The 27,032-nt window shown below is 39.2% G+C and overlaps 1 protein-coding gene across 1 annotated transcript in view; it reads right to left on the reverse strand.

Annotated features, from left to right (window-relative positions):
* The window catches only part of LOC126416990 (uncharacterized), a 335,028-nt gene that overhangs the window by 95,492 nt on the left and 212,504 nt on the right, over positions 1 to 27,032 (reverse strand). Inside the window, exons 19-20 of the mRNA XM_050084875.1 lie at positions 16,697 to 16,836; positions 1,453 to 1,582 (exon numbers count right to left, since the gene is read on the reverse strand). Coding sequence (XP_049940832.1) covers positions 1,453 to 1,582; positions 16,697 to 16,836 — 270 coding nt within the window. The remainder of the gene's footprint in view (positions 1 to 1,452; positions 1,583 to 16,696; positions 16,837 to 27,032) is intronic.

Genomic DNA, 27,032 nt, shown 5'->3' on the forward strand with positions numbered 1-27,032 from the left:
CAAACATAAACCAACGCAACTGTGATCACATTAGTGTTAGCAGGGGTACTACAAGTAGCAGTGAATTGCAATAAAAATCCAAGCCACAGCTCATGGAAACATAAATGAAGCAGTACATTATAGTATAGTTTGAAATGACAATTATAATACAAAAAACTAGTGTTAAATACAGGGTGTTTATAAATGAATATCGGGGTTTTAACGCTTTATAATATTTGTTACATTAAACTTACAGTTGTAAATGATAAGTCAAATGAAAGAGCAACTCAAACAGTTGTGTTTGGCACCAGTGCGCATGTGCAGCACACAATTTTTCCACTGTAATCCACTAGACACTGTACCCAAATGCTGGATAGGCTGCATGGGGCCCGACCTAACGCCATGTGATTTTTTCCTTTGGGGCTTCATCAAGGATCATGTGTACATGCCTCTGCTACCAGCAGACCTCCCTGAATTAGGAAACCAGACTGAAGCAGCTGTTGCTACAATTACTGAAGACACACTTATCAACATTTGGGAAGAACTCGGCTATAGACTTGATGTGTGCCATGTGACAAATGGTGCTCACATTGAACATTTATAAGGTTCTTGGTAAAACTGTTTGAGTTGCTCTTTCATTTGACATATCATTCATAACTTTAAGTTTAATATAATAAATATTATAAAGGGTTCATTTATAAACACACTGTATAACAATATAATGAAAAAGAAAGTTGTTACCATATAGCGGAGATGCTGTGTCGCAGATAGGCACAACAAAAAGACTGTCACAAACATAGCTTTCAGCCAGTAAGGCCTTCATCAAAAATAGATGACAAACACATGCACATGCACATGCGTGCACTTGTGCACGCGCGGGCGCGCGCGCGCGCGCGCACACACACACACACACACACACACACACACACACACACACACACAAATGCAACTCACAAACTTGTAACTGCAGTCTCAACAACTGAGTAGCAACTTTCCTTTTCATAATATTGCTACATTCCATCCTGGATTTTCTAGTGTGAAATATAATATCCATTGGTAAATACTGATGATAACAGTTAAATAAACTGATAGCTAGAACACACTGAAATCCATGTCCAGCTACCACGATTCATATACAATGAATTTACTCAATCTGTTATTCTCTTAATGTTTAAAAATGAATTTTAACAGACATAATAGGGTAATAAAAGCACAGGTATGATAATGCAAAAGCTACATTGATATTTTTGAGAATATTCTAAAAAAGATTTTGTCTCTACAGAAACATCTGCTATTCAGTGCAGAAGTAAAGAGCCATTTCTGTTGGCACTTCATACACTTACATTACACATGTCATTGTGTATCTATGTATATTTCTTTGTGCAACATACAATGTTTTAATAGCTGTTGCAGTCATTTAGAAATAATAGAATACAAACAAAAGTATACAGTGTATATTCTAGTAAAACTCACATGTAAAAATTTTCCTTGCATAGCCACTTTTGTTACAGGAAGGAGTAAGATTAATGGCTCCTTAATCTGTTCATTTTGCAGCACTGTTCCCTTTGAATTCAAGATGGTGAACTCATATACATTGCTGATTCTGCACATAGGTAGTAAATAACATTTATTTATCTTTCAATATAAACACTGCAAGCACTGAATACATAATAATTCTTACATTCAAATGAGGAGATGTTCAAGTGAGTTTACAGAAAAATAGCTGGTTTTCAATAAACAACTTTACAAGTCACTGGAACAAGCACAGGGAAGACAAAATGGCTTGTATCACAGAAAAAGCAACTAAGAAGCAAAAAGTGGAGGAACCTCAAGTAGAACTGAATGAAAAGCAAGCTGAAAAATATAAAAGACAGGCAAGAAAAGAAAATTAATAATCATTGTGAAAGAATGAGGTAATGGAATATCCTTGATGGAATATAAATAATGAAAGGGGTAAAGGTAACAACTCATTAATAACTGAGATGATGAATTGTGGATATGCATATAAACAAGATGGAGAATACTGCTGAGCTGTCTGACAAACCCTTGTTCAGAGCTAAGGGAATACACATATAACCAATGGAAAATCTTAGATGTAATAACAACAATTTGAAAAGAAAATTGTTACTCACTACATAGAGGAGATGAAAAGTGACAGCCATGCTACATTTAAAAGACTGCTGGATATTATTAGCCACTGTATTAATTCTTTCATTAGATATAGACAAAACACACATGTATGCCCATGGCAGTATGACTGCCATCTCCAGGTGATAAGGCCTACCTGAGACTGTAATGTTTGGAATGACAGTGGTCATGTGTGGGTGAATTATGCTCATGTGAATGTGTGTGTTTTGTTGTCTACATCTGCCAAAGTACTTAGAATGATAGTTTATAATAACTAGCAGTCTTTCCAATATGCCTATATGCCATGCAACGCCTCTTCTGTGTGTTGAGTAGCTATCTGTCCACTTCATATCATTATTAGACAATATATATACATGCATAGCTACATTGTTGCAGCTACTTATATTGTTTCAGTACTGCAGCCAAATGAGGTAAGGTGTTTTATTGGGGAGAGGAGAAAGATGGGGGGGGGGGGGGGGGAAGAGGGGTTGCAGGTTGGGGGAGGTTAGCTATCAATTGGAAGACAGACACAACGAGCATATGTATGAAACTGGCACTGGTCTGTTTGTGATATAGGCAGAGGGAGTTATGTGTAATGCACAATAATGTAAATTATTGGACTGAGAAAAGGGGGCCTAGGACAGAGGAAGTGGGAGCCTGCAGAGAGGAGGGTGTAGGTATAACATGAGTGGAGTGGAGGTCATCGGGCCTGGAGTGGAGGTGGTTGTGAGAATGGATCTATCGGAGATTGATGCCAAGAGTCTTATGTAATAGAAGGATATGCTGTAAGGACAACTTCCATCTACTTAATTCAGAGATGCTGGCACCAGGAAGCTGTAACAGAGCTATTACATGATACTGCTGTTTTCACAGATGGCCTAGTCTCCGAAAGAACATAACTGGTTAGGTAAGATCTTTGTGCAACCTCATCCTCACTACCCATGGGTTCCCTTATCCAGGGTCTGAATGACCTACTCTTCATTTTTAACCTTCCCCTGTCTGTACCTCTCTCCTCCCAAAAGAAGGAACTATTAGTTCTGTAAGATAGGTATAGGTATAGGTATAGGCATGTATCTATTCATTGAACAGAAACAATGGTACTGTAGATATTTTCAAAGAAATCTTTCAAACACAATATTATAAGAAGGAAAGTTGCTACTCACCATATAGCAGAGATGCTGCATCACAGATAGGCACAACTAAAAAGACTCTCATAATTAAAGCTTTCAGCCATTAAGGCCTTCATCAACAATAGTGTCATAATATTGTTACATTCCATCCTGGATTTTCCAGTTATAGATTTTTGAAACACATTTATACTTAATATAGGCTTACATTTTAAATTATCTGCCACCTTGTTGAACATGTTTGCTCTTATATAGCTTTTACCTTTCTGACACAAAGTTGTATTATCTGGGATTACATGCATGTTCCCTTGTAATTTGTGCATGTGAAAATTTTTTCTCATACCACTACCAGTCATTGCACCACTTTGAAATCTTATCAAGATCTGACTGAACATGCTGCTGTGTTCAGGCAGTACTTCATTACAGTTTACTGAAAAATCAACAAAAAGCCTGAGGCTACTATTAATATTGTCTGCTAAGTCATTATTATACAATATGAAAACAAGGATCCAAAATATCTTTTGGGGGCATGAATGAAGTTATTTCTGCTTCTGTCAATGACTCTCTATCCAAGATAACATGCTGTCTCTTCTCAACCAAGAAGTCCTCAATCCAGTAGAAAATTTTGTTTGATGCCCCATATGATCATACTTTCCTCATGTTTTGCATTCAGCATATACATTTATCTGAAGTAAGAGTAACATCTGATGGCAATCAATGGTGAAAAGTAAAGCCATAGCATCTGTCCCGTCTGATGGTAAAACTCCATCGCCTTCACACACCTCAGGAGACCCATATATTTCAATTTGAGGTTGATTTTAGCTGTTTACCCATAAATAAAATGCAACCTGTCAGTGCCTACTGTCTCCTTGGGCAACGTCTCACACTTCTCCACTCAACTCTACATACCAGCTATACAAAGTGCTCTACACATTGGTTCAAAATTAAGTCCCTTGTTATGGATAAATTTAACTCAGCGATAACTTCAGTGTATGGAAAAGATATTCTGATGTAACCAGGGCATTAAAATCCATCACAATGTCTATTTGTTGCCTTGTTAGGGATGTACATTGTGGTGTTGTTATCATCATGTCCATCCATTCCCAGTCAGAGCTAATAAAGTGGCCAGGAACAAATGATAAACGAGGTAGAATTTCTTTGTGGCAACAGCTAAATAAGATTAACAAATATGACATCTTCTGAAGATGTTCATCTGTGCAGCGAAATCTGTTAAAATTACTACTCTTTCTCAACAAGAAGAAAATTTTTTCAGTTCACAGGTCACATTATTTCATGTTATCAGGAACAATTCCTGTACCTGTTATCTAACAGCCATTACACTTTTTAACTACAGTCAGCTCTGCTTCCTCTTCTGGTGGCTGCTCTAGGCAATCACATTTAAATTCAAAGTCTGTCCTTTGATAACAAAATAACTGACTGAAATTTACATAAAGTCTGATGATGCTAGTAGAATGTACAAAGCATAATTTTTATTCTTATTTTGGCTTTGTACACTCTTACTGTTAGATATGAAACCTGTCTACTGCAGAGACTAAGGCTGAGTTACGTCTGGCCATCTGCACAATCTGGAAACACAGCAGGATGCAGAAGTGCCTGGAGGAACTGTTGTCTTGCACTCGAAGTTTTAGAGTGCTGTATCTATTTGTGGTCTAGTGGCAAACATTGCATGATGTAGGCATAAAGACCTGAGTTAGAGAACACTTCTTCATTTATTTCTTAAACCACATTTTGGCTGTTTGCTAAAGGTTCAGTCTGATGAAATCTCAAAAAATTTGCTTCACTTTCTAACACACTAGTAATACCATAATCTTCCACAAAGATTTCCACAAAACTGCTCGTGGCTGCATCAAGATTAGAACAGCTTATGTTCAAGGTTCCTCACCCTACAGTGGCCACCACAATTGGCTGCCAAATGCCAGCTGCCATCTGACCAGGTGATCACAACATGTTGCTCCTTGAGCACGTTTCTGCTCCCATATTCGTAAGCACAAAATAATTTCTTATTGTTGTTTGATTTTCAGGGAGAAATAACTTTGCTAAACTGAGTGAAAGCCATTCAGTAACACATCATGCGTGTATTGCTGTGAGTTTGTTTATCAAGTGTTATTTTCTTACTTGAAGTTCTAGCATTTGCCTGGCAGTTACTTATTGGATTTTGCATACTTGAATTTTATGAAAGTTATTTCAGCACTATAAAATCAAGTCACAAATGGAAAAAAATGTAACACTGGTGACATATTGTTCACTTTGGGTTTACTATAGTGTTGCAGGCAGTGGAGACAGCTTGAAACATTTGTACCATTTGTGAGGCTTTAACAAACAAAGATTTATAGCATTTTCTCAGGATAACCAAAATTTGCAGTATCACCTCCTTTTCAGTAATGTTTAATCTGTTTTTGGTTATAAACAATGAGAGTCATGTTTCCCAGATCATTACCCTATACATTGGTGAATTTGCTGAACATTCTACCTTTCTAAATTTACTAATAACATAATAATAATTTTCAAACAATGGAAAGTCTAAGTTGGAATATCAACAATTATGAAAAGGACAGAATGCTATGCACCATAATGATTACACATTAAGTTACAGATAAGCACTATGAAAAGACTGTTTCACACTGAGCTTTCAACCAAATCCATCTTCAGAAAAAAAAGGAAAACATGCACATATTCACACAAGCAGGCACACCTCAAGTACACATTACTGTTATCTCTGGCTGCTCTGGGCAGACTGAAATGTTACATTCAACGAAAGCAGTGATCAGGAGTGGGGCAGGGAAGGGGGAAGGACAGCAGGGTACAGGTGGGGAGAGAGAAGACCACTGTGTGGTGAAGCATGCAGGGACTTGAAGGCAGCAGGACAAAGCTGTCAGATGCAGTGTCGGTAGGCTGTTGGGGGAGGGAGGGGGGAGGAAATGAGGAGTAAAAAAGGAGAGCAGCATAAAAGAGGATAAGACCAGTGGCATCATTAGAGTGGAGCATGATCAGGGCGGAGGGAGTGACATGGGAGGAGGTAATATGACAGAGGGGGTGGAAACTCTTGGGTGGAGGGCATGAGGAAAATGGGTTTCCTTAGACTGAGGCTGGGATGATTTTGGGAGCAGACAATGTATTGCAATGATAACTCCCACATACGGAGTTCAGAAAAGCTAGTGATGTAGAGGAGCATCCAGATGGCCAGAGTTGTGAAGCAGCCAGTGTTGTCAAGCAAGTTATGTTCAGCTGCATGTTGTGCCAAATGGTGGTCCACTTTGCTCTTGGCCACAGTTTTGCAGCGTCCATTCATCCTGGTGGACAGCTGGTTGCTAGTCATACCAACATAAAACACTGCAATGACTGCACCAGAGGTGATACATGACATGGCTGCTTTCACAGGTGGACCAGGCCCAGCCTCTGATGGAGTAGGACAAGCCTGCGACAGGACTGGAAAAAGAAACATTAGGTGAGTGGGTTGTGCAGGTCTTGCACCTGGGTCTTCCACAGGGATATGGTCCTTGTGACAAGGGGCTGGGGCACTTGACCTCCACCTCTCTGATGGTTCCAACCATACCTCTGTCCACATTAAACACACCAACCAGCAACAGCACCTTAACTTCAACAGCTACCATCTCTTCCGCACCAAAAAATCCCTCCTGTACAGCCTGACCACCTGGGGATGGGCATATCTGCAGTGACAAGAACTCCCTTGTCCAGTATACTGAAGTTCTCACAATGGACTTCACAGACAGGCACTATCCCTCAGACCTTGTCCACAAACAGATTTCCTGTGCCATATCCTGACACAACTCAATTCTCCCTCCACCCTGAAGAAGCAGCCACAAAGGAGTGCCCCCATTGTCACCAAATGCCACCCTGGACTGGAACAAATGAACCACATCCTTCATTAGGGTTTTGATCATCTATCATCATATCCTGAAATGAGAGATGTCCTACCCAAGATTCTTTTCACCCCACCTGAAGTGGTGTTCTATCACCAACCAGACTCCACAACATCCTAGTTCATCGCTATGTCACTCTCAAACCCAGTCCCTCGTCACATGGATCATATCTCTGGTGTGAAGACCCAGGTGCAAGACCTGCCCAATCAACCTGCCCAGCACTTCCTATTCCACTCTTGTCACAGGCTTATCCTACCCCATCAAAGCCCAGGCCACCAGTGAAAGCAACCATGTCATATACTGGATCTGTTGCAATCATTGTACAGCTTTTATATTAATATGGCTACCAACCAGCTATCCAGCAGGATCAATGGTCACTGCCAAATTGTGGCCAAGAACATAGTGGACCACCCTGCGGCACAACATGCAACTGAATATGACATGCTTGACTTCTGTGGCTGCTTCACAAGTCGGGCCATCTGGATCCTCCCCTCCACTATCAGCTTTTCCGAACTGCGCAGATGAGAGTTATCCTTACAACACGTTCTCTGCTCCTGAAGTTATTCTGTGCTCAATCGACGATAGCCTACTCCCCTGCCCCCCCTCTGTGCTATCATCTCCTCCCAATTCTTGCCCCCCACCCTTACTATGCACCGCTCTCTGCCAACACATCCACCAGTCTTTTCCCCTCTTTGCTCCTCTCCTTTCCCACTTCCTGTTGCCCACTCTCCCCATCTTACACTCCCCACAGTCTCCCAATGCTACACCTGGCAGCTACATGCTCTCCCTCCACCCATAAGCTGTTATTCCTCCCCCTTCCCTGCCCCATTCTAGATTGCTGCTTTCGTTCAACACAACAGTTGCAGTCTGGCCTGAGTGGCTGGAGATAGCGGCCATGTCTGTGTGGTGTGCCTGCTTGTGTGAATGTGTGTGGTGTTTTGCCTTCTTTTCTGAAGAAGGCGTTGGCCAAATGCTCAGTGTGTAACAGTCTTTTCATCGTACCTGTCTGCAACTCAACATGTCACCTTTAGGCTTAGTAGCAATCTTTAATTTACATAACTGATAACAATAATTTTACAAATACTACCAAAAAGATGAATATAAAATTTGATCATATTACTAACGTTTCATGAACTTTAGTTGATGTCATCCTTTTCAGATAATGTTAAGGATATACTGAAGTAACAGTGTCCTATACCAGAAGAGTACATATTTTAGCTTCATAATTATGAGAGTGATTATGAGTAGTTTCCAAAAGAAGGAAATGCCACCTTTATAGTTTGAGTTTACAGAAGATCACCCTGGCATGAATGATTTTCCACATCCAGAAACTTCAGATAATTTACATATCTGATGAATTGCAACTATTTAACTTTTATGCAATATTTGCTTTCAATAGGCAAGGTTCAGATGTCAAAGCAACTGAAATCAAAACAGTGACTATTACAATATTTTTGCTTGTACTTCATCAGTTTCCTCACTGAGCATCCCTTTCCAATATTGTTACTGGTGAGGGATTTGAGGCATTTTTGTAAAAAAAAAAAAAAAAGTGAACAGCTGAGACTAACAAAAGGCATCACCTCAAACAAAGGACAGTGCAAACGGATAATATTTTGCATTTAGTGGCACAAAAAGGGTGATGTGCACTATGAACTCCTCCCTAGTTGTGTGTTCATTGCAACTAGCATTTGTTGCCAACAAGTGTGACATCTTTCAGTCACTGTTAAGGAAAAATGACTGATAAAACTGCATCATGTGTTGTTACTATACAATAATGCACTCTACTGATTTCATAAACAAAAGTATTCAGTAGTGTGTTCAGGAAGTCAGTATTCACTGATATTGCACCCTCACTTGTTCGCCTTTCCCCTTTTTGTCAAACAACTGTCCAGAAAATTTCTTTTCAGACAAGAACACACTTCAACCCTAGCTTAATGACATCTTTAACTCTGAATGAGTAGATTTCAACAGGCATAAAATTGATAAATTACACTGTTTTAGACAATATTAGAGAATATATTTTGATGATTAATTTCTTTTTTTGTTCACTGCTCTCTTCAGCAAACTAATGGATAAATGGTACTAATGTATATGTTATACTAATACAAATCTATTACGACTTACCATTATAACTTTACGACAAAAGTCCATTTTAATAACATAGAAAGTACATGTAATATGAGTGCCCTTAGAAATGGCATGAATTAATAAAATATTATGCATTCTGGATTTCAAAATGGTCTGTGTTTACATGCTGTCCTGTGTCACACTCAAGTAATATGAAAATTTAGCAGTCGGAGTAGACACATATCGAATCTCAGTTTATAAATTATTCAGGGCCAGAATTTATGAAATCAAAAAATTATGATGGCAGCGGCAGAAAAATGCCTTATAAAGTGTGTGCTATAAAAAACATTATCTTTGACACTGTGGGGCACTGGAGGTACAAAGAGGGCATGTGATGGAGAAATTTTGTTAAGATTTCATTATTGATTATCCATATGGCTGTCTGTAGCTCTGTCATGAAACTGATAACAAACTGGCCACCACTGTGACTAGGCCTATGATCCAATTCAGCCTTCATTTCACAGCACGAGTCCATTACCTCAGAGCTATGAAGTACTGAAGCATTTGTCCCTTCTTTATTGCCCCAATGGTGGCTAGGATACATAAGTTGCAATGTAAAAGACAAGGTTAGTTGCAATTTTCACATGAAATGACTTCCATGGATTCAAAACCATAGATTAATAAACAGGTGTCACACCTTATGTGAACATCACTCAAATTATTCAATGGAAATGACAAGAAAATACCAAGCAAATTTAGCGAGCTATTTCTGTGCAATCCAGGAAGTAGCCTGACCATCACCTAGTACCAAACATATTCTATGTTGTTGCAAAATTTCAGTTATATTATCGGCAGGAAGAACATGGTTCATAAGCTGATGTGTTCTTTGAGCAAGTTCAGAAGTGACTACAGCCTACATTTCAAAGATGTGCTTGAATATCCAAAGTATATATCACTGAGTTTCATTCCTATTTCTATAACTAGGTCAAGGGACTTGAGCATAGTTACTAACAATACTTATACGCACCAACTGCAAAATAAACACCACATATCAATAACTGTCACAATTATTTTTGTTTTCCTGTCTTCAGCATACGGAAAACTGGAAAGCTCATTCACAAGACACAATTCATGGTTTTGGAGCATCTCCAGTGGTTATAATGCAAGCATTATGAGTAGACAAAAGCATCTTTTGAGAATTATAGATTTAGATTTGTTTTATTTATTTATTTTTTAAGAACACTGTCATTGGTGCTATCAGGAGGAACAGAGGACACAAAAGCCAACACATGCATTGGTTGCAAGCATGAACATCTACAAAGAGATTTCGTAAGGTATGAATAACATAAAATTCCAAATCAAGAAAGTCTACTTTGCAAGGAAAGCTTATATGGTGAGAAAAAAAGTGATCTCAAAAGCCATGGAGAAAATGAAACCAGTGAACGTGTGCAGTGCAACTTCAATTCCAGCATCTGCTGACATGAAAGGAGAAGCAGTCATCACCAGAAAGTGGAATAAGTAACACAAAATGGTGACAGTACTGTCTAGAATAAATCATCTTTCAGTTAAATGGGAAAGATGAGAATGATTTTGCTGGTGGGTTCAGAACAGGCAATACCCAGATCCTTCAAAGGAAGATGATGGCGACAGCAATGTTAATACACTACGTGATTTCCAGCATGGCTGCACAATTGGTTGGAATACCATGTCAGCAACATTGCTGATTGCCTAATGCATGCTTGAAAAAATAATTGAAAATTCCCAAATAGCAAGAGTATTCTTGGATCTCTCAAAGCTTTGGACACAGTACATCACAATGCACTTTTGGAGAAAGTTACAGTGAGTGGTGTCACTGAAAAATTTGTGGTATTACTAGAGACATGTTTAAACAATAGACAACAGTATACAGAAGTTATACACGATAATGAGAAGTACTAGAGAGTAGACAGATGAGATCAAGAAATATAAATTTTGCTATCACTCAGTGCTCCATTTTACATCCATTCTTGTGTGTATGACAGTAAAACACTACCCAAGTGCTCTACATAATAAGAATCTGATTACTATGTATTCCAATAACATATCTGTTGACCGTTTTGCGGACAGTGAGCTGAGCCTTAGAGGGAGGTTCCAAGTTTTACTAAAAGGTGAGAGCTCACTTAAAGTGAGATAGCTTAAGAAAAGGCAGAACATATATTATTCACTTTAAAACAAGTGGTCCAGACAGACAAAATATTATGAATGATGAAATTTGGACAAAGAACTGTTCGGGACATAAGTTTTTGGTCTTATGAATAAATGAGAGGATTTCATGCAAGCAGGAGTTTCACCACATGTCCAACAAAATTAATATCCACCCTATTTATGTTAATGAGTTTATCTCCATATGTTGTTGTTGTTGTCTTCAGTCCTGAGACTGGTTTGATGAAGCTCTCCATGCTACTCTATCCTCTGCAAGCTTCTTCATCTCCCAGTACTTACTGCAGCCTACATCCTTCTGAATCTGCTTAGTGTATTCATCTCTTGGTCTCCCTCTATGATTTTTACCCTCCACACTGCTCTGCAATTCCAAATTTTGTGATCCCTTGATGCCTCAGAACATGTCCTACCAACCGGTCCCTTCTTCTAGTCAAGTTGTGCCACAAACTCCTCTTCTCCCCAATTCTACTCAATACCTTCTCATTATTTACGTGATCTACCCATCTAATCTTCAGCGTTCTTCTGTAGCACCACATTTCAAAAGCTTCTATTCTCTTCTTGTCCAAACTATTTATCGTCCATGTTTCACTTCCATACATGGCTACACTCCGTACAAATACTTTTAGAAACGACTTCCTGACACTTAAATCTATACTCGATGTTAACAAATTTCTCTTCTCCAGAAACGCTTTCCTTGCCATTGCCAGTCTACATTTTATATCCTCTCTACTTCAACCATCATCAGTTATTTTGCTCCCCAAATAGCAAAACTCCTTTACTTATTTAATTGTCTCATTTCCTAATCTAATTCCCTCAGCATCACCCGACTGAATTAGACTACATTCCACTATCCTCGTTTTGCTTTTGTTGCTGTTCATCTTATATCCTCCTTTCAAGACACTGTCCATTCCGTTCAACTGCTCTTCCAAGTCCTTTGCTGTCTCTAACAGAATTACAATGTCATCGGTGACCCTCAACATTTTTACTTCTTCTCCATGGCTTTTAATACCTACTCCAAATTTTTCTTTTGTTTCCTTTACTGCTTGCTCAATATACAGATTGAATAACATTGGGGACAGGCTACAACCCTGTCTCACTCCCTTCCCAACCACTGCTTCCCTTTCATGTCCCTTGAATCTAATAACTGCCATCTGGTTTCTGTACAAATTGTAAGTAGCCTTTCGCTCCCTGTATTTTACCCCTGCCATCTTCAGAATTTGAAAGAGAGTATTCCAGTCAACATTGTCAAAATCTTTCTCTAAGGCTACAAATGCTAGAAATGTAGGTATGCCTTTCCTTAATCTATTTTCTAAGATAAGTCGTAGGATCAGTATTGCCTCACGTGTTCCAACATTTCTGCGGAATCCAAACTGATCTTCCCCGAGGTTGGCTTCTACCAGTTTTTCCATTCGTCTGTAAAGAATTCGCGTTAGTATTTTGCAGCTGTGACTTATTAAACTGATAGTTTGGTAATTTTCACATCTGTCAACACCTGCTTTCTTTGCGATTGGAATTATTAAATTCTTCTTGAAGTCTGAGGGTATTTCACCTGTCTCATACATCTTGCTCACCAGATGGTAGAGTTTTGTCAGGACTGACTCCACAACTTAATTCAAAAACCCTAAGGCTGTGTATTTTGGATTGTAGTATCATTTCCTGTCTTGTGGACTAGTGCTGAGAGGTGGGACCTACTAAACTAATATGAAAATGGTTTTCACACTGCCAAAGACAGCCTTAAGGATCATAGCAAAACTGAAACCAGGAACAGCTCACAAAATCTTATTTTATACTTTTAATATTTTTACAATTTATGCCACATACAGTCCCTGACAAAAAAGTGAAGAACCCAGGAGGGAGGAGGAAGCGAAATGCAATTTCACGGGTTGAAAGGGTATCTGATGTTATTGCAGAGATTAGAAAGATGAGTCAAATTTATGAAGAATTTTGCAGTATAAGCACAGATAATAGTTTAAAATTGCACCCTCTGGGCTGGATGCATGCACTGATTTTGTTGGGAAGTATCTCATAAATCTGTGATATCCACTCCTGGGATGAGATGGTGCACAACTGTTGTAACTGGTTCTCGATGCATTGGATACTGACACTGGTATGGAATTGACATCTGAGTTGGTGCCACACATGTTTTATCAGGGACAGATATGAGCATCTTGGGAGCCTTGGGAGTACCTCAGCATCATGCAGACAGTTCATATAGGAGCATGACAGTGTGGACCGGCAGTGTCTTGTTGAAAAATGACACCATGATACTGTCGCATGAGGATGCAGGATGTCCGTGATGTATCGTTGGGACATTAGACTTCCCTCAATGTCTCTCCACACCATGACACCAGGAGTAACATTGCTGTGGCTCTTCAAGACATTGGAAGAATGGAACCTCTCCTCAACTCATGACCATACTTCCTGACAATGGACATCTGTGGCAGTGCATAAACTTGATTCAACGTTGAACACAAGGCAACACTGTTCACCAGCAGTCGATGCTTCCCGGTCACGCCACCACTCCAAATTCAGCCATTTGTTTTATGGTGTTAATGGCAGCCTATTCATGGGGCAATAATTCCTTAGTACAGCTGCTGCTAGTCTCCAAATAATGGTGTAGATGACACAGAGTGTTGCGGGGAACCCATTACCTGTTTTTGGATGCCGGGTGCAGATGTAAAGGGGTTACAGTATGGTTGGTGCATAGCACAGCATCATCCTTTGTGATGATCAGACATTGACAAGAATCTTAATGATGGGTATGCCTAATCTCCAGTTATCCTGCAGTACAACAGTGGGCCACTGTTAAATCCTAACACCCCACAAATATGGATATTGCACAATTTGACCTGCCTGTCAAATGGAGACCCACAATGAGGTCCATTTCAAATGCTATCAGATTCCAATAATGTCGTCCCACATGAGTAAGTGCCACCTACATGGCATTACAGTGATCATCCAACATCTGATGCTGTTTACAGTCCTTGTATCTCCTACCAGACCCAGGGTTCTCAGCAGCTTTTACACAATGCTCCCCATTTCCTAAAGGTCAACAGTCCTTTTCCTTCATCTCTCTTCCTTCCCCTTCAACCCTTCTCCCAGAAGGGGGAACCACTGGTCCCATATGCTTGCACATTTCCTTAACTTTTATATGTTTTTTCTCCTGCCACCAAGTGGTGAGCAGATTTTTTTATCTATCCAATTATACACATGTGGAGATATCAAAAGCAAAATTCACTTGAGAAAGCTGCATCACTATGAGACAGGATTTCTGCCCAGTTTTTACCTTCTGGAGCTGAAACATTTAGTACTGCTGACAAATGCATTAAGGGCTATAATTCACTAGGCAGCCTTGCAGTGGTAGCCTGGACGAGACAGCCAAAATGTTGAGCAGCCAGTTTAGTTGGTCAGCTTTATTAGCCAGTGATGGTTAGTCATGACTGATCAGCTGAGCAAGATGGATTTGGAAGATGTTGTCGTTGCTTACTTACCTTTTGTCACAGAAAAAAAGAAGAAAAAGAAATTCGATTCATCATATACTTCTAGAATGACACAAAAAGGGCTTATTTACAAATCATTTTAAAAATCTTCAAAAACTACTCAGATCATTTTTTTTTAACTATGCAAGAATGTCAGTGCAATAATTTCATAACCTTTTGGAAAATGTAGTGACACACCTGTTCTTAAAGATTCAATTTTGCATGGCTAACTCGTCAATAAAAATTAATGAATATGGGAGAAAAGTCCCATATGAACCAATGGAATACCAATGTCATGTCACTGTCAGAGTGAGGCATTTGATATATGTTGAAAATTTAATGTGTCCTTCCTAATGTAGGATGGAGATTAACAAACAACAAAAGAATCTTTAACTACCAACTGTCTCGGACTAGGTAGTTTATAGAATGTGCATTTGACATTCTGGCAAATAAAGGAGAATTTCTCATATCCCAATGGATGTTTGAGAAGAATTTGTGATTGGTACAATAAAAGCATTATGTGTTGTGCATAGTTATGTGTAAGAAAGAAATTGCTATAGATTTGAAGACACAGTATATGTTGCTCCAGAGCTGAAATTCTCCCAGGTTCTGCAAGCAGAGAGACTTGATGATCAGTATATGGGGAGATTATTTTACGAATGATAATCTGCTCTAATGGGAAAACAGAATTGCATTTGAGTGGTAATTATATATTTCAATTATTATATATTTCACTTATCAAATTCATTCTTTTCATTTTCAATCCAATTCTCCTCACACATGATATTTGTGATTCACCCCCATCTTCTTCTCTTCACATCATGCTCACTGTATTTTTTACACAACACATCCCAAATTGCCTTTTGGCTTTAAATTTCACAAACAAATTTCCCCATATTGAAAGTCTTCACAGATTTAGTTTTGGGATTCAAACAAGGTCTGCCTGCTTTGACTAGCATGCAGAGACTGTAGACATCCACATACATTCTCCATAAGACACCTTGCTCAAAACTGTCTTGAGCAGAGCTGGCCAATCAGCATGCAAACCCACATATTTTAATAGCTGCTGCAGTCAGGAAATTATACTTGCCTATATTTGGAGTCACAAATGACGGCAGTTGAGTTTGGCTTGCCTGTGCTCTTACATTACACAATCTCCAACAGCCAACGAGTGTTCGGTAGTGTTCTAAGCATTCTGTTGTGAATGTCGTAGCTAATGCAAGGATTAAATGTGATTGTAATGAGTTATTTAGCAAATTTTTATTCCATTTGTTACAAGTTGTCATCACTGATGCAAGTGGTAAGCAACAAATTCTACATAAACAAATGAGAGATACAGTTTGCAGGATACATGCTTTTTTCAAGCACAAAGCACATATATGCTTGTTCTGCAATTATCACTTGGAACTGGCAGTCCATGCCTCGACCTGCATGAACCACCATCATTCATGAAACAGACTATAGTGCATGGGTTACAATGAACCATCATTATTCTATTGGCTGCCACAGTCAGGCTGTCACAGTCAGGATGCCTAGTGAGTTATAGCCCTTAAAAGAAAATGGCATTATCCTATCTTTGATAACTCTTAGTTCCTTCCTTGGGGACAAAAGTGAGATACGTTGGTGAATATTAAAAATGAAGTGCAGGTCATTCAGACCCAACAGTGCTGTGAGGACAAAGCATGACAAAAACTGATTTTCAAGTACCATATCAAACTTTGTACCATCAATGAAGTTACATAACATGTTGTATACTAGTAATCTTATCTTTTCTGGCATCATAGATTTTTATCAAAACTAATTAAATATGTCCTACCTGTTTGAGAGTGGTGAGAGGTACTGAGGAACCCTTTTCTTTTGAGCAAGAGATGTTAGGTAATCATCTTGGAAACTGGCAGAACCTAGACACAAGCTGTCTTTGTCACTGCCTACTGTGATACCACCACTAAATTGCAACTGCAAAAGAAATGTTATTTACCCCAAATTAATTCTTCTACAGATTACAAGCTACCAAACAGCAAACATTACAGTACTGCAGAAAATTTAGAGGTAAATGGAATATGGCTAGGTGGAATATTCACATTTTATACATGGGTGCACTAAGAGTATTTGAAGTAACTGATTTATAGCAGTCAATCACTGCGATTTATAAGAACTTTAACAACAGGTATATATCATTTTATTTATATGTATGTGCCTCAGTATTCAACAATATTGAAAGAAATGATTGCTACTCAGCATATAGCTACTGACTCACATACAGGTAAAGTGAAAAAGAATGCTAAAACATTTATGCTTTCAGACAAAGTTTTTCTTCTGCAGTAGAAAACACATACCCATTCACATAAGCATAACTGCCACACACAGGGCCGCTGTCCTATGGCTCTACAGCCCGGTGTGGGCTCTAGCAGCCTGAGACACTGGCGATGTGTGTGTGTGTGTGTGTGTGTGTGTGTGTGTGTGTGTGTGTGTGTGTGTGTGTGTGTGTGCTGTACTTGTGTAAATGATGTCTGCATGTTTTCTATTGCAGAAGGACTTTGTCCGAAAGCTTTAATATTTTAGCACTCTTTTTCACAGTGCTTGTCTGTGACTCAACGCTTCCTCTATATGGTGAGTAGCAATCTGTCCAGCCTATATTGTTATTATTCCTTCCTGGACTTTCTAGTGTTTGATTTTGTCTCAATATTCAAATGTAAATGATTGATAAGTTTCTTTCTTAGCCATAACCATTCTGATGAACAGTTTTTGCTTCTTATGTCTTTGATTCTGAAAGAACACGTACCTTCAAATAATGGTATTTACTGGTCAGCTAAATGAAAATAAGCTGGAGAACATTCTTCAGTCAAATGAATGCATCTTAACAAATAGTTATAGAAATGTTTAAGTAAAATGAGTGTTTCACACACAAATCAGATTGATGCATGAGCACAGCTTTTGTTCTCATCACCAGTATGAGAACCAAAATTTATGCATGAGCAGCAACAAGTGCAACTCTCACACATGGATAGGCAGAAATTATAACACATACATTAAGAGAAGTTTTGGAATCACTGCTCAGTTAACATGTGTGTGATCACAAGGAACTCAACCCCCCATTATTATAGACAACTGACATAATGCAACATATAGTCTGATATCTCTGCAGAATATGAGACTACAATTTTTAGCAGAAACATTGTAGGATAAATGTTTCTCTGTGTTCTTACAGTCTTGATTTGTTTGTGTACTTTAATTTTTTGTGACTTCTTCTGTCTTCACCGTCAGGAGAAAACTGATGTAGTAATAAGCCATGTGGTACTTTCACATGTAGTTGACATAATTATGTCATGAAGATGTAACAATGTTGCAGAACTTTCATATGTTACTGAAGATAGATTATGTCAATGCCTGTGACAGAGGACCATTAGTAGCAACATTAATTTTCTTAGAGCATAGATAACTCAGTTTATATCTCTGAAAACCTTTCAACATTGTGCACCAATTTCCATGTGCCACTAAGAGAATAGCTGTTGTCTCATTTAAAGTTCTTAGGCATTCTGATCTCAACAGCTTCTTGTGACTGTTATAGTAGTCAGGTAGTTGGGAAATTTTCATGAAAAATTCTGATGAATTATTCTGTTTACAGTCAGGCAGAAGGAAGAGAGCATTAATTTGAGGTGATTTCAATGTAAATTTTTTGAAGGGTCTAGAGATGCTGTTAACCACTAATAATTTAGTTCCCTACCTGTATTGCTCAAAATAGTAGTATCCTTATAGAAATATTCAGACAACAAGCAGAAGTTGAAGAATAAATTTCCGTCAATGGTCACAAAACTTTTGGCCATCAGATTACCAGTTTTGGATATCAGTGACCAGCTTCAGATCTGCCACAAAGCATGGGAAATGAAATACATCTATTAGTTTACTGTGTTTGTCTTGGAATTCCTCACCTATGCTGCATTCTGGTGGCTTCAGCAACAGAAGGTACTGATTACTTACTTTAGTCTTTTGTTTCCATCCATTTCACTTCGTTCCTACCTTATAAGCTCCAGAAGCTTGTTTTTGGATATGTCATTATTTTTATCTAAAATGACCACAGGAGCATCTCAGAATCACATATTGCCATATAATCATTTATCTTTTAAAAATTTTTTTTGACAACACCACTATGAGTTTGTTATATTATGACATGTTGTACAATGGGTACGCCTCATCATATTTTAAATGCATGTTTCCACATCTATGAAAATAACACTTTTCCTTATGACATATTTTATTGTTTTAAGACTTCAACATTCTACTACCTGTATTTCATTGCCAGGTTTTGCTGCAGATCTGGAGATGGTTATTGCTGACCAAAACTGATAGTCTAAGGACCAAAAGTTGACAGAAATAAAAAAAAAAAAATTCTACACTTTCTGGATCTCTGTGTTAATATGTGACTATGTCATAGCATTGAAAGAAGTTAAAGATGTATATGCCTACCCTGTACTAAATGGATTGTCAGATCATGACACACAGCTAGTGAATCACATGACTTAGTTCCATACACCGTTCAGAAACACTAAGGCTGACTACTGAAGATTTTAAAGCCAGCTTAAAAATGACACTAAAAGTTGTTGACCTAAAAAATGTTACACTCTTAGTCACTTACATAATGCATCAGTAATTCAGGATGATCTCTGTTGGATTGTTGGAATTTTGTAAGTGAATAAATACACTGTGAGACTTGGTTAATATACCCAGCTGCTTAAAGAGATGCATGTGTGTGAACCCCACACATAATTTTAATTATTTTATCTTGTGCAATGAATACTGCTGCCTGAGTGATCTATTACCCCAGAATATTACCTTATAAAATACCAGTGAATGAAAATATGAAAAATATGTTGACTTACTTACACGTATATCCCCAAAGTTGTCAATTCTACTTTTGGCAATAACAGCTGAACCTAAATGTTTTAGTGAGTCTACTGTATGGTTTTTCCAGCTCAAGTCTTCATCAACAGGCACACCTGAGAACTCAGGACTTTCTACTCTATTGATTGTTTTTTTATTGCTATACTAGGTTAATAGGAGGTGGGATAGTTTTGACAGTACAAAACTGGATGAGCAGCATTGTTTTGAAGCCCATTTGTTCAAAACCAGTCAGTAACATTCTCAGTAACTATTTCCTGTGTTGTATTATATGCAGACAGAGCTAATTTTGCCTCCTGATTTAAATAAGATCTCACATCATTAACATACAGTAAGAACAAAAGTGGTCTGCTGATCGAACCTTGATGGACTGCCATTGTAATTTCTCCCCATGCAGATGATGTGGTATCCCTCTTTGCATAACTCAAAGAATGTAGGGTAATTTTCTGCATTCTGTTTTGTAAATAAGAACTAAACCAGGCATGTGCTGAACTAAGTATTCCATTAGAACTTAGCTTCTCTATTAGAATAGTATGACTGACACAATAAAATGACTTCAATAAGTCACAGAAAATACAAGCTGGTGATATTTTATAACTTAAAGATTTTATTAAGTGCTCAGTAAATGTATTTATTAATAGATGACTCACTAGGATGGCTCTTTATCCGAAGTGTGAATGGCTAAGTATCCCATTAATTCATAGATGCGTAACAATCCTGGAGTATGTCACCTTCTCAAAAATTTTAAAAATTATCAAGGAATGGCACTGGGAACATCTCTGAAATCAACCTTTTTATAGAAAAGTCTAAATATGGTACATTTCAAATTGTCTGGGAAATCATCCTGAATTACTGATGCATTATGTAAGTGACTAAGAGTGTAACATTTTTTAGGTCAACAACTTTTAGTGTCATTTTTAAGCTGGCTTTAAAATCTTCAGTAGTCAGCCTTAGTGTTTCTGAACGGTGTATGGAACTAAGTCATGTGATTCACTAGCTGTGTGTCATGATCTGACAATCCATTGATCAGAAGGAAAATTAATCTGCAGTACCTTTAAATAAATCTAACTTAGGCACAGAAAGGGGTGAAACATGCAGCTGTAAAATTTGTTGATAATCTACTCATGGTAATAAAATGTCTGACAGATAGCAGAAGTGTTTTCAAATGTAGATTAAAGGTGTTTCTTCATAACAACTCCTTATAAACATCAAAGGATGGAAACTGTAAATGGCCAGAATGTTGCCATATAAATATTTTTTCATTTTAAATTTATTTAATAGATATATTTGTTTTATGTTTGTTCTGTAGACATAGTTGAAATAGTTTAGACAAGAGGAGAAGAGAAGCTTTTGAAATGTGGTGCTACAGAAGAATGCTGAATATTAGATGGGTAGACCACATAACTAATGAGGAGGTATTGAATAGAATTGGGGAGAAGAGAAATTTGTGGCACAACTTGACTAGAAGAAGGGATCGGTTGGAACGACATGTTCTGAGGCATCAAGGGAGCACTAATTTAGTATTGGAGGGCAGTGTGGAGTGTAAAAATCGTAGAGGGAGACCAAGAGATAAATACACTTAGCAGATTCAGAAGGATGTAGATTGCAGTAGGTACTGGGAGACAAGGAAGCTTGCACAGGATAGAGTAGCATGGAGAGCTTCATCAAACCAGTCTCTGGACTGAAGACCACAACAACAACAACAACAACAACAGCTGTTGACATGTTCTGTATAAGAATGTTTATCGTGTATATGATCCACCAAACAAGTAGCTAACTAACTAGCTTCTTTGATGACAAAATCTGAGTAGATAGATGAATGAGATAATATTTTCATTTCATCAAGCATAGTAGAATGGTTGTCCATGAGCAAGGGAACCAAGCAAATGCACCAAGAGTTTCTGTTTATATACAGGATTTAGATTAGTTTCCATTTTCATGTGCTTCTGTGAAGAAGTGAACCATATCTAGGTATTTTACTGTGATAACTGGTGTAAACTCACTTATTATAAGTTTTGCATAAACTTTAGAATATGTTTCCACACGCTCCCACATTGTGATCCCCTCTAGCAAGCTGCGCAGTGGGGTCAGATGACGTGCCATGGTGTGCGACGTTTGGGGCAACGGCAACAGACATGTCTGATTGTGAACCTGGAGTCCAACCTGGAGATCAGAGGTGGAGGCAGGGCAGGGTAGCTGGTTGCAACTGTGGTCACAGCCAGAGCTGGTTGCCGTGGCAGGTTAGATGGATGGGCCTGATCATAATGTCAACTGAAACCCCCCCACCCTGTGGCTGAGGATGACCTATTGGGATCATGTCAGATGCTAGCCAAATGTCCATAGCCAGACAAATGCGTCATGCGTGTAGGCAGTTATGCAGACTTGGCATGCTTCATGGGGTGCAGATCTAACAGCGTGCGATGCCAGGAGGGATATTTTGACCAGACTGACCCTGCTGACGGCGACGGGTTGAGACATTGTGAGGAAGCTGTATTGGGCTTCCTTGGTAGACAATGTCTGTGTATTCTTCCACATCTATATTTTGAATGCATTGACCATCCACTCATTAATCTGCAATGGATAGAGGGTGAAAGGGTGGTGATGATGAGGTGTTCATTGCTATTATGGCAACAGAAAGTTGGAAATGCATTGACATAATTGGGTCTTGTTATTCAGAACCAGGGTGCATGGCATTCCCTCAATGGTGCACATCTTTGAAAGCACACGGATAGTAGCATGGGTGGTAGTCGATGGTATCTAAACCACATAAGGGAAGTTTGAAAGTGTGTCCACCACCAGCAGCCACATAACTCCTTGAAACAGCCCAGCAAAATAAATCCTATGGGTGGTCAGAATGAGGTCACAGCAAGAAACATTACATAAGGGCATCTGATGGAGGGAGCAGGCACAACAGCAGTGGCACATGCATTAAATGTTGGCATCGATGCCAGGTATGTAGAACTGCCACTGGGCCAACAGCTTTATGCACATTATCTCTCAATTTGAAGCAAGATGAAACTGGAGTAAGCTATTACCACCTGGTAGTCAGAGTCCTCTGTGGCCAATGTGAAGGCCTTTGGGGCACTAAGCCAGTAACACAACGCAAAACAATTATGAAAGCCCAGGTTGGCCTGGGTATAAATGTGCACTGGCCTCTTCTTCTGCAACACAGAGGAAACTTTCCCCACAACTGGGTCATGGCATGATGCCATGGCTACCTCATGTGTGGTCAACAGGAATTTGATCAGGGTTTATGCACTTGTTAGCCCAGGAAAAACAGTTTCCTGGTAATTGAATTCTACATAGAAACCATGAGGAAGGCAGGACAGGGCTCTTTGTTGACGTTTTGGGCAGCGGGGCAAAAACGGCTTGCACAGTTGTACCTGATTAAAAACAACTCCCAGCACTGCAAACACTACACCATCTTTTCCAGCAGCCTAGAAAGAATGCCCAAACACTGAAATTAAGGATTTGTGGCCAGTCAAATGGGGAATTCTGGCCTTATAAATACACGTGAAATGTCTTGACCCCATAAACTATCACTAAAGCATCATTTGAATCTATAAATATTTGAGCTGCGCCACAGCCAACATTTTGGAAGTGAAGGCAATTGACCATTCAGAACCATCTGGCAACTTGTGGGATAAAACCACCACAGTTTCACACTGGGATGTGTCCATCGTAAGTGTCAATGGCAGGTCTAGTGTATACTGCATCACACATGGCACCACCTTGTGACTGTCCTTAAGGCCCTGAAGAGCCTGCTGACAGGCAGTCAACCACACAAATTTGATACCCTTCTTGTGTAGCTGATTTATGAAGTGTGTGATTTGTGCCGCTTAGGGAATAAAGTTGGCATAGTTTGGATTATGTTCAGGAATGACTGCAACTGCTTCAGGTTAGTGATTGCTGTGATGTGTTCATGCAGTGGTGTGATAGCCTTGTGAATAAGTATGTATCCAAAGTATTTGATGTTGGGGGCACAGAAACTACTCTTTTTGCAGTGTCATTTAAAAAGGGATTCATGGTTCTTGTGGTATTCCATGTGTGTTGACACCATAACAATGATCAATGATCCCATCCAAATAATTAACAGAGTGCAGAATACCTTGAATTGATAGTTCTAAGTACTTTTCAAAAATGGCAGATACACTAGCAACGCAAAGTAAGCAATTGCACCTCTATAAGCCAAATGGCATATTTAAGACTGGTAACTGATGCAATGGATCATCGAGCGGCAGTTATAGACCTGTTTTCTTCAGATCTATCTTTCAAAACTAGTGCTCCTGGCTAATTTATTTAACAGTTGTTTCAGACAAGGTATTGAATAAAGAATAATGTTGGACTGGGTATTTTTAGTGGACCTAGAATCACCACAAATGCATAGGCTCCCATTCAGTTTTGTTCAGACTATCATAGATGTCACCCCTTGAATGGTTGAAACTGGTAAAATGATACAGTAAAATGATGTTGTGGTTTTGCAACCATGTGGGTCCCACTTGAACAGCCTTCGTAAGTACAAATGATAGTGGGTGAACCCCACAGAATTCCATACCCGAGAAATGTTTTAAAGATCTTGCGGTGCGACACTTGTGAGGGGGAGGGTGGAGGGGTGGGGGGTGGGGGGAGCAGAATGAATAACATATTTAAGTCTCTGGTTGTTTGTCTGGTTTGTGGGGGTTAAAGGGACCAAACCACAAAGGCCAGTGGCCCCATTTAAGTTTCTCATGAGACACCAGTGATCCAGATGTCTGTGAACTTGGGTGAGACTTAAAGGAAGAAAAAGAAGATGATAAGTTGGAATCATCAACTGGCTGCTTCTCATGATGGCAACAAACTAATGTTGATATTTGTGTTACATTTATGAAAGCATGCTGGGCTTAGAAGCAACCTTAAAAGATTTAGCAATTTTAAGCACTTCAACAATACTAGGATCAGATGTGGGCAAAGCTTTGGCAGTGACCTCCCCATCAGTGACAAGGTGCCAGTCATATCCTAAATCATTGATTTTGTGCACAAAACTTTACAGTTCTGGCACATAAAATTGCACTTGCATACAAGAACCTACACAATCACAGCCCATGCTTTATACGACTGTCCCTGTTGTTGATGACACTGATTAAACTATACCTAGTTGAAACAAGGTGCATGTCATGACTAGTATTCAATTAACAGAGCACAGAGATCACTGAAAGACAAAGCACTAGGATCTGAGAATGGCAGAAACTTCTGCACAACTTTGTGTAACCAGCTACTAGGAGACAAGAGCAAAACACTTTTGTGTCAACCAGAAATGTTTTAAGTGAAGCATTAAAGTTAAAATGATGGAGGTAAACTTCATAGCTCTCTGAAGACTCATCGAACACAGCAAAAGGCAGTGAGGGAATAGCCATGACCACCAATAGAAGTTGCTGTTTCTGCTGAGACATATGCTGTAGGACAGCTACTTGCTGTTTCTGACATTATTCCTTGTACTGCTGCTGTTGCAATGACAGCTGTTGCTGATGTTTTTCCTTTTGTGTTGCAAACTGTTGTGTTCTTTTTTGAGCTGTTGAAGTTCCCAAAACTTGAAATCAATAACACTGGCACTGGATGTGAAATGTACTGCTGAAAACGTGATAGGGTAAGATCTCTTTGCCACTTTTCTGCCCGCTCCTAATACAGACGCATAACCAAGACACAATGAAACCAAATTCACTAGGAGCAGAACACTGAATGAATGCCAAGAGTGAGGACGAGAAAGTCTTCTTAGAAGGTAGGAACGAAATCCAATAAGTAGAATGATGTGATTGATAGTAGTCATGCAACTAACTGTACTTGACTGAGTCATGGCTGCCTGCCTGGGGCCATTGCTGCTTGTGGTTTGGCCCACATGATAAGTTACAGATGTTCCTAGTGATAGACATCAACCAGGTCTTGTAGCACCTGTGTGTTACAATCAGTATCAGGCATTGGAAGGGATATTAAATACAGCAGAACAAGCACAGGACACATTGTCTATTGGGACTGTGGCCGATCTTCCTGAGAGGTCCAGGCAAGGGTAGAGGATGGGACTGCTTGTCACTGGGACCGCCAGCACTACACAGATGGTAGAGCCCATTAGGGCAATATCAGATAAGTTGGAAGGAAAGTTAGTGTCCATTCTCTTTGCTTATGGGGGCAGGGGGGAGGGGGCCTTTGGTCACATCTGAGATGTGGAGCTGGCCAGAGTGGCCGTGCAGTTCTAGGCACTACAGTCTGGAACCAACCGACCGCCACATCGCAGGTTCGAATCCTGCCTCGGGCATGGATGTGTGTGATGTCCTTAGGTTAGTTTAAACCTAAGTTCTAGGTGACTGATGACCTCAGAAGTTAAGTCGCATAGTGCTCAGAGCCATTTGAACCATTTGACATGTGGAGGAGGCTCTGCTGGCAGTGACTGAGAATACTGGGTGCATCCGAATGATGCCTGATATCTGGATTCAGAGGCATCCTTGGTTCCTACAGGCAATTGTTTACTTTGGTGAAGACAGATAGCTTCATGTGCAGGGTGAAAGCAGAGCTGGCATTTTGCAGTATCATTCCCGGAAATGATCACAGTCCTTTGGTTTGGATCTGAATGAAAGGCTTAAACAGAGGCTCAGACAGTTTTACTATCATCTTGGATGTGATTTCTTCATCTCTGCTATTTGACAGAGAATTACAGAACCTGCATTAATAGGTGGGGCATGCACTATGTGCAGTTGGTACTAGAGTAACAGAATATGTGTGGCATGCACATGTTCGTTTTTAGGGATAGAGAAATCCTTCCACAGGCCCAATACTATACATTCTATTTTCAGACGGGACAATACTATCATCATTAATCAAAGAATGTAGCAATCATAATGACAGACTGTAGAAAGAAAATGTCAACACGGCATTAGTTAACTGCAGGAGCATCAATGGAAAGGTCTGAAAAACATTCTCACATATAGATGGCAACAATGTCCACATAGTACTAAGGACAGAAAGCTGGCTGAGGCAAAATACTGATAGCAGTGAAATTCTAAATTACAACTGGAATGTATATCACAAAGATAGGCTCAATGCTGGTGGTGGAACTGTGATAATAGCTGTAAAACTATCATATCATCTATTAAGCAGTCAACCTGAAAAGTTCATTGCCATTATCAAATATGTTGAAGATGAATGAAAAAAGTTCATCATTACTGTACAATATGTCTTACACCTTCCACCAAAATTGTGAGGAATGGGAAAAACCTGCTTTGATTTGG

This window comes from Schistocerca serialis, chromosome 8 (assembly GCF_023864345.2).
Source record: "Schistocerca serialis cubense isolate TAMUIC-IGC-003099 chromosome 8, iqSchSeri2.2, whole genome shotgun sequence".
Taxonomy (NCBI): Eukaryota; Metazoa; Arthropoda; class Insecta; order Orthoptera; family Acrididae; genus Schistocerca; species Schistocerca serialis.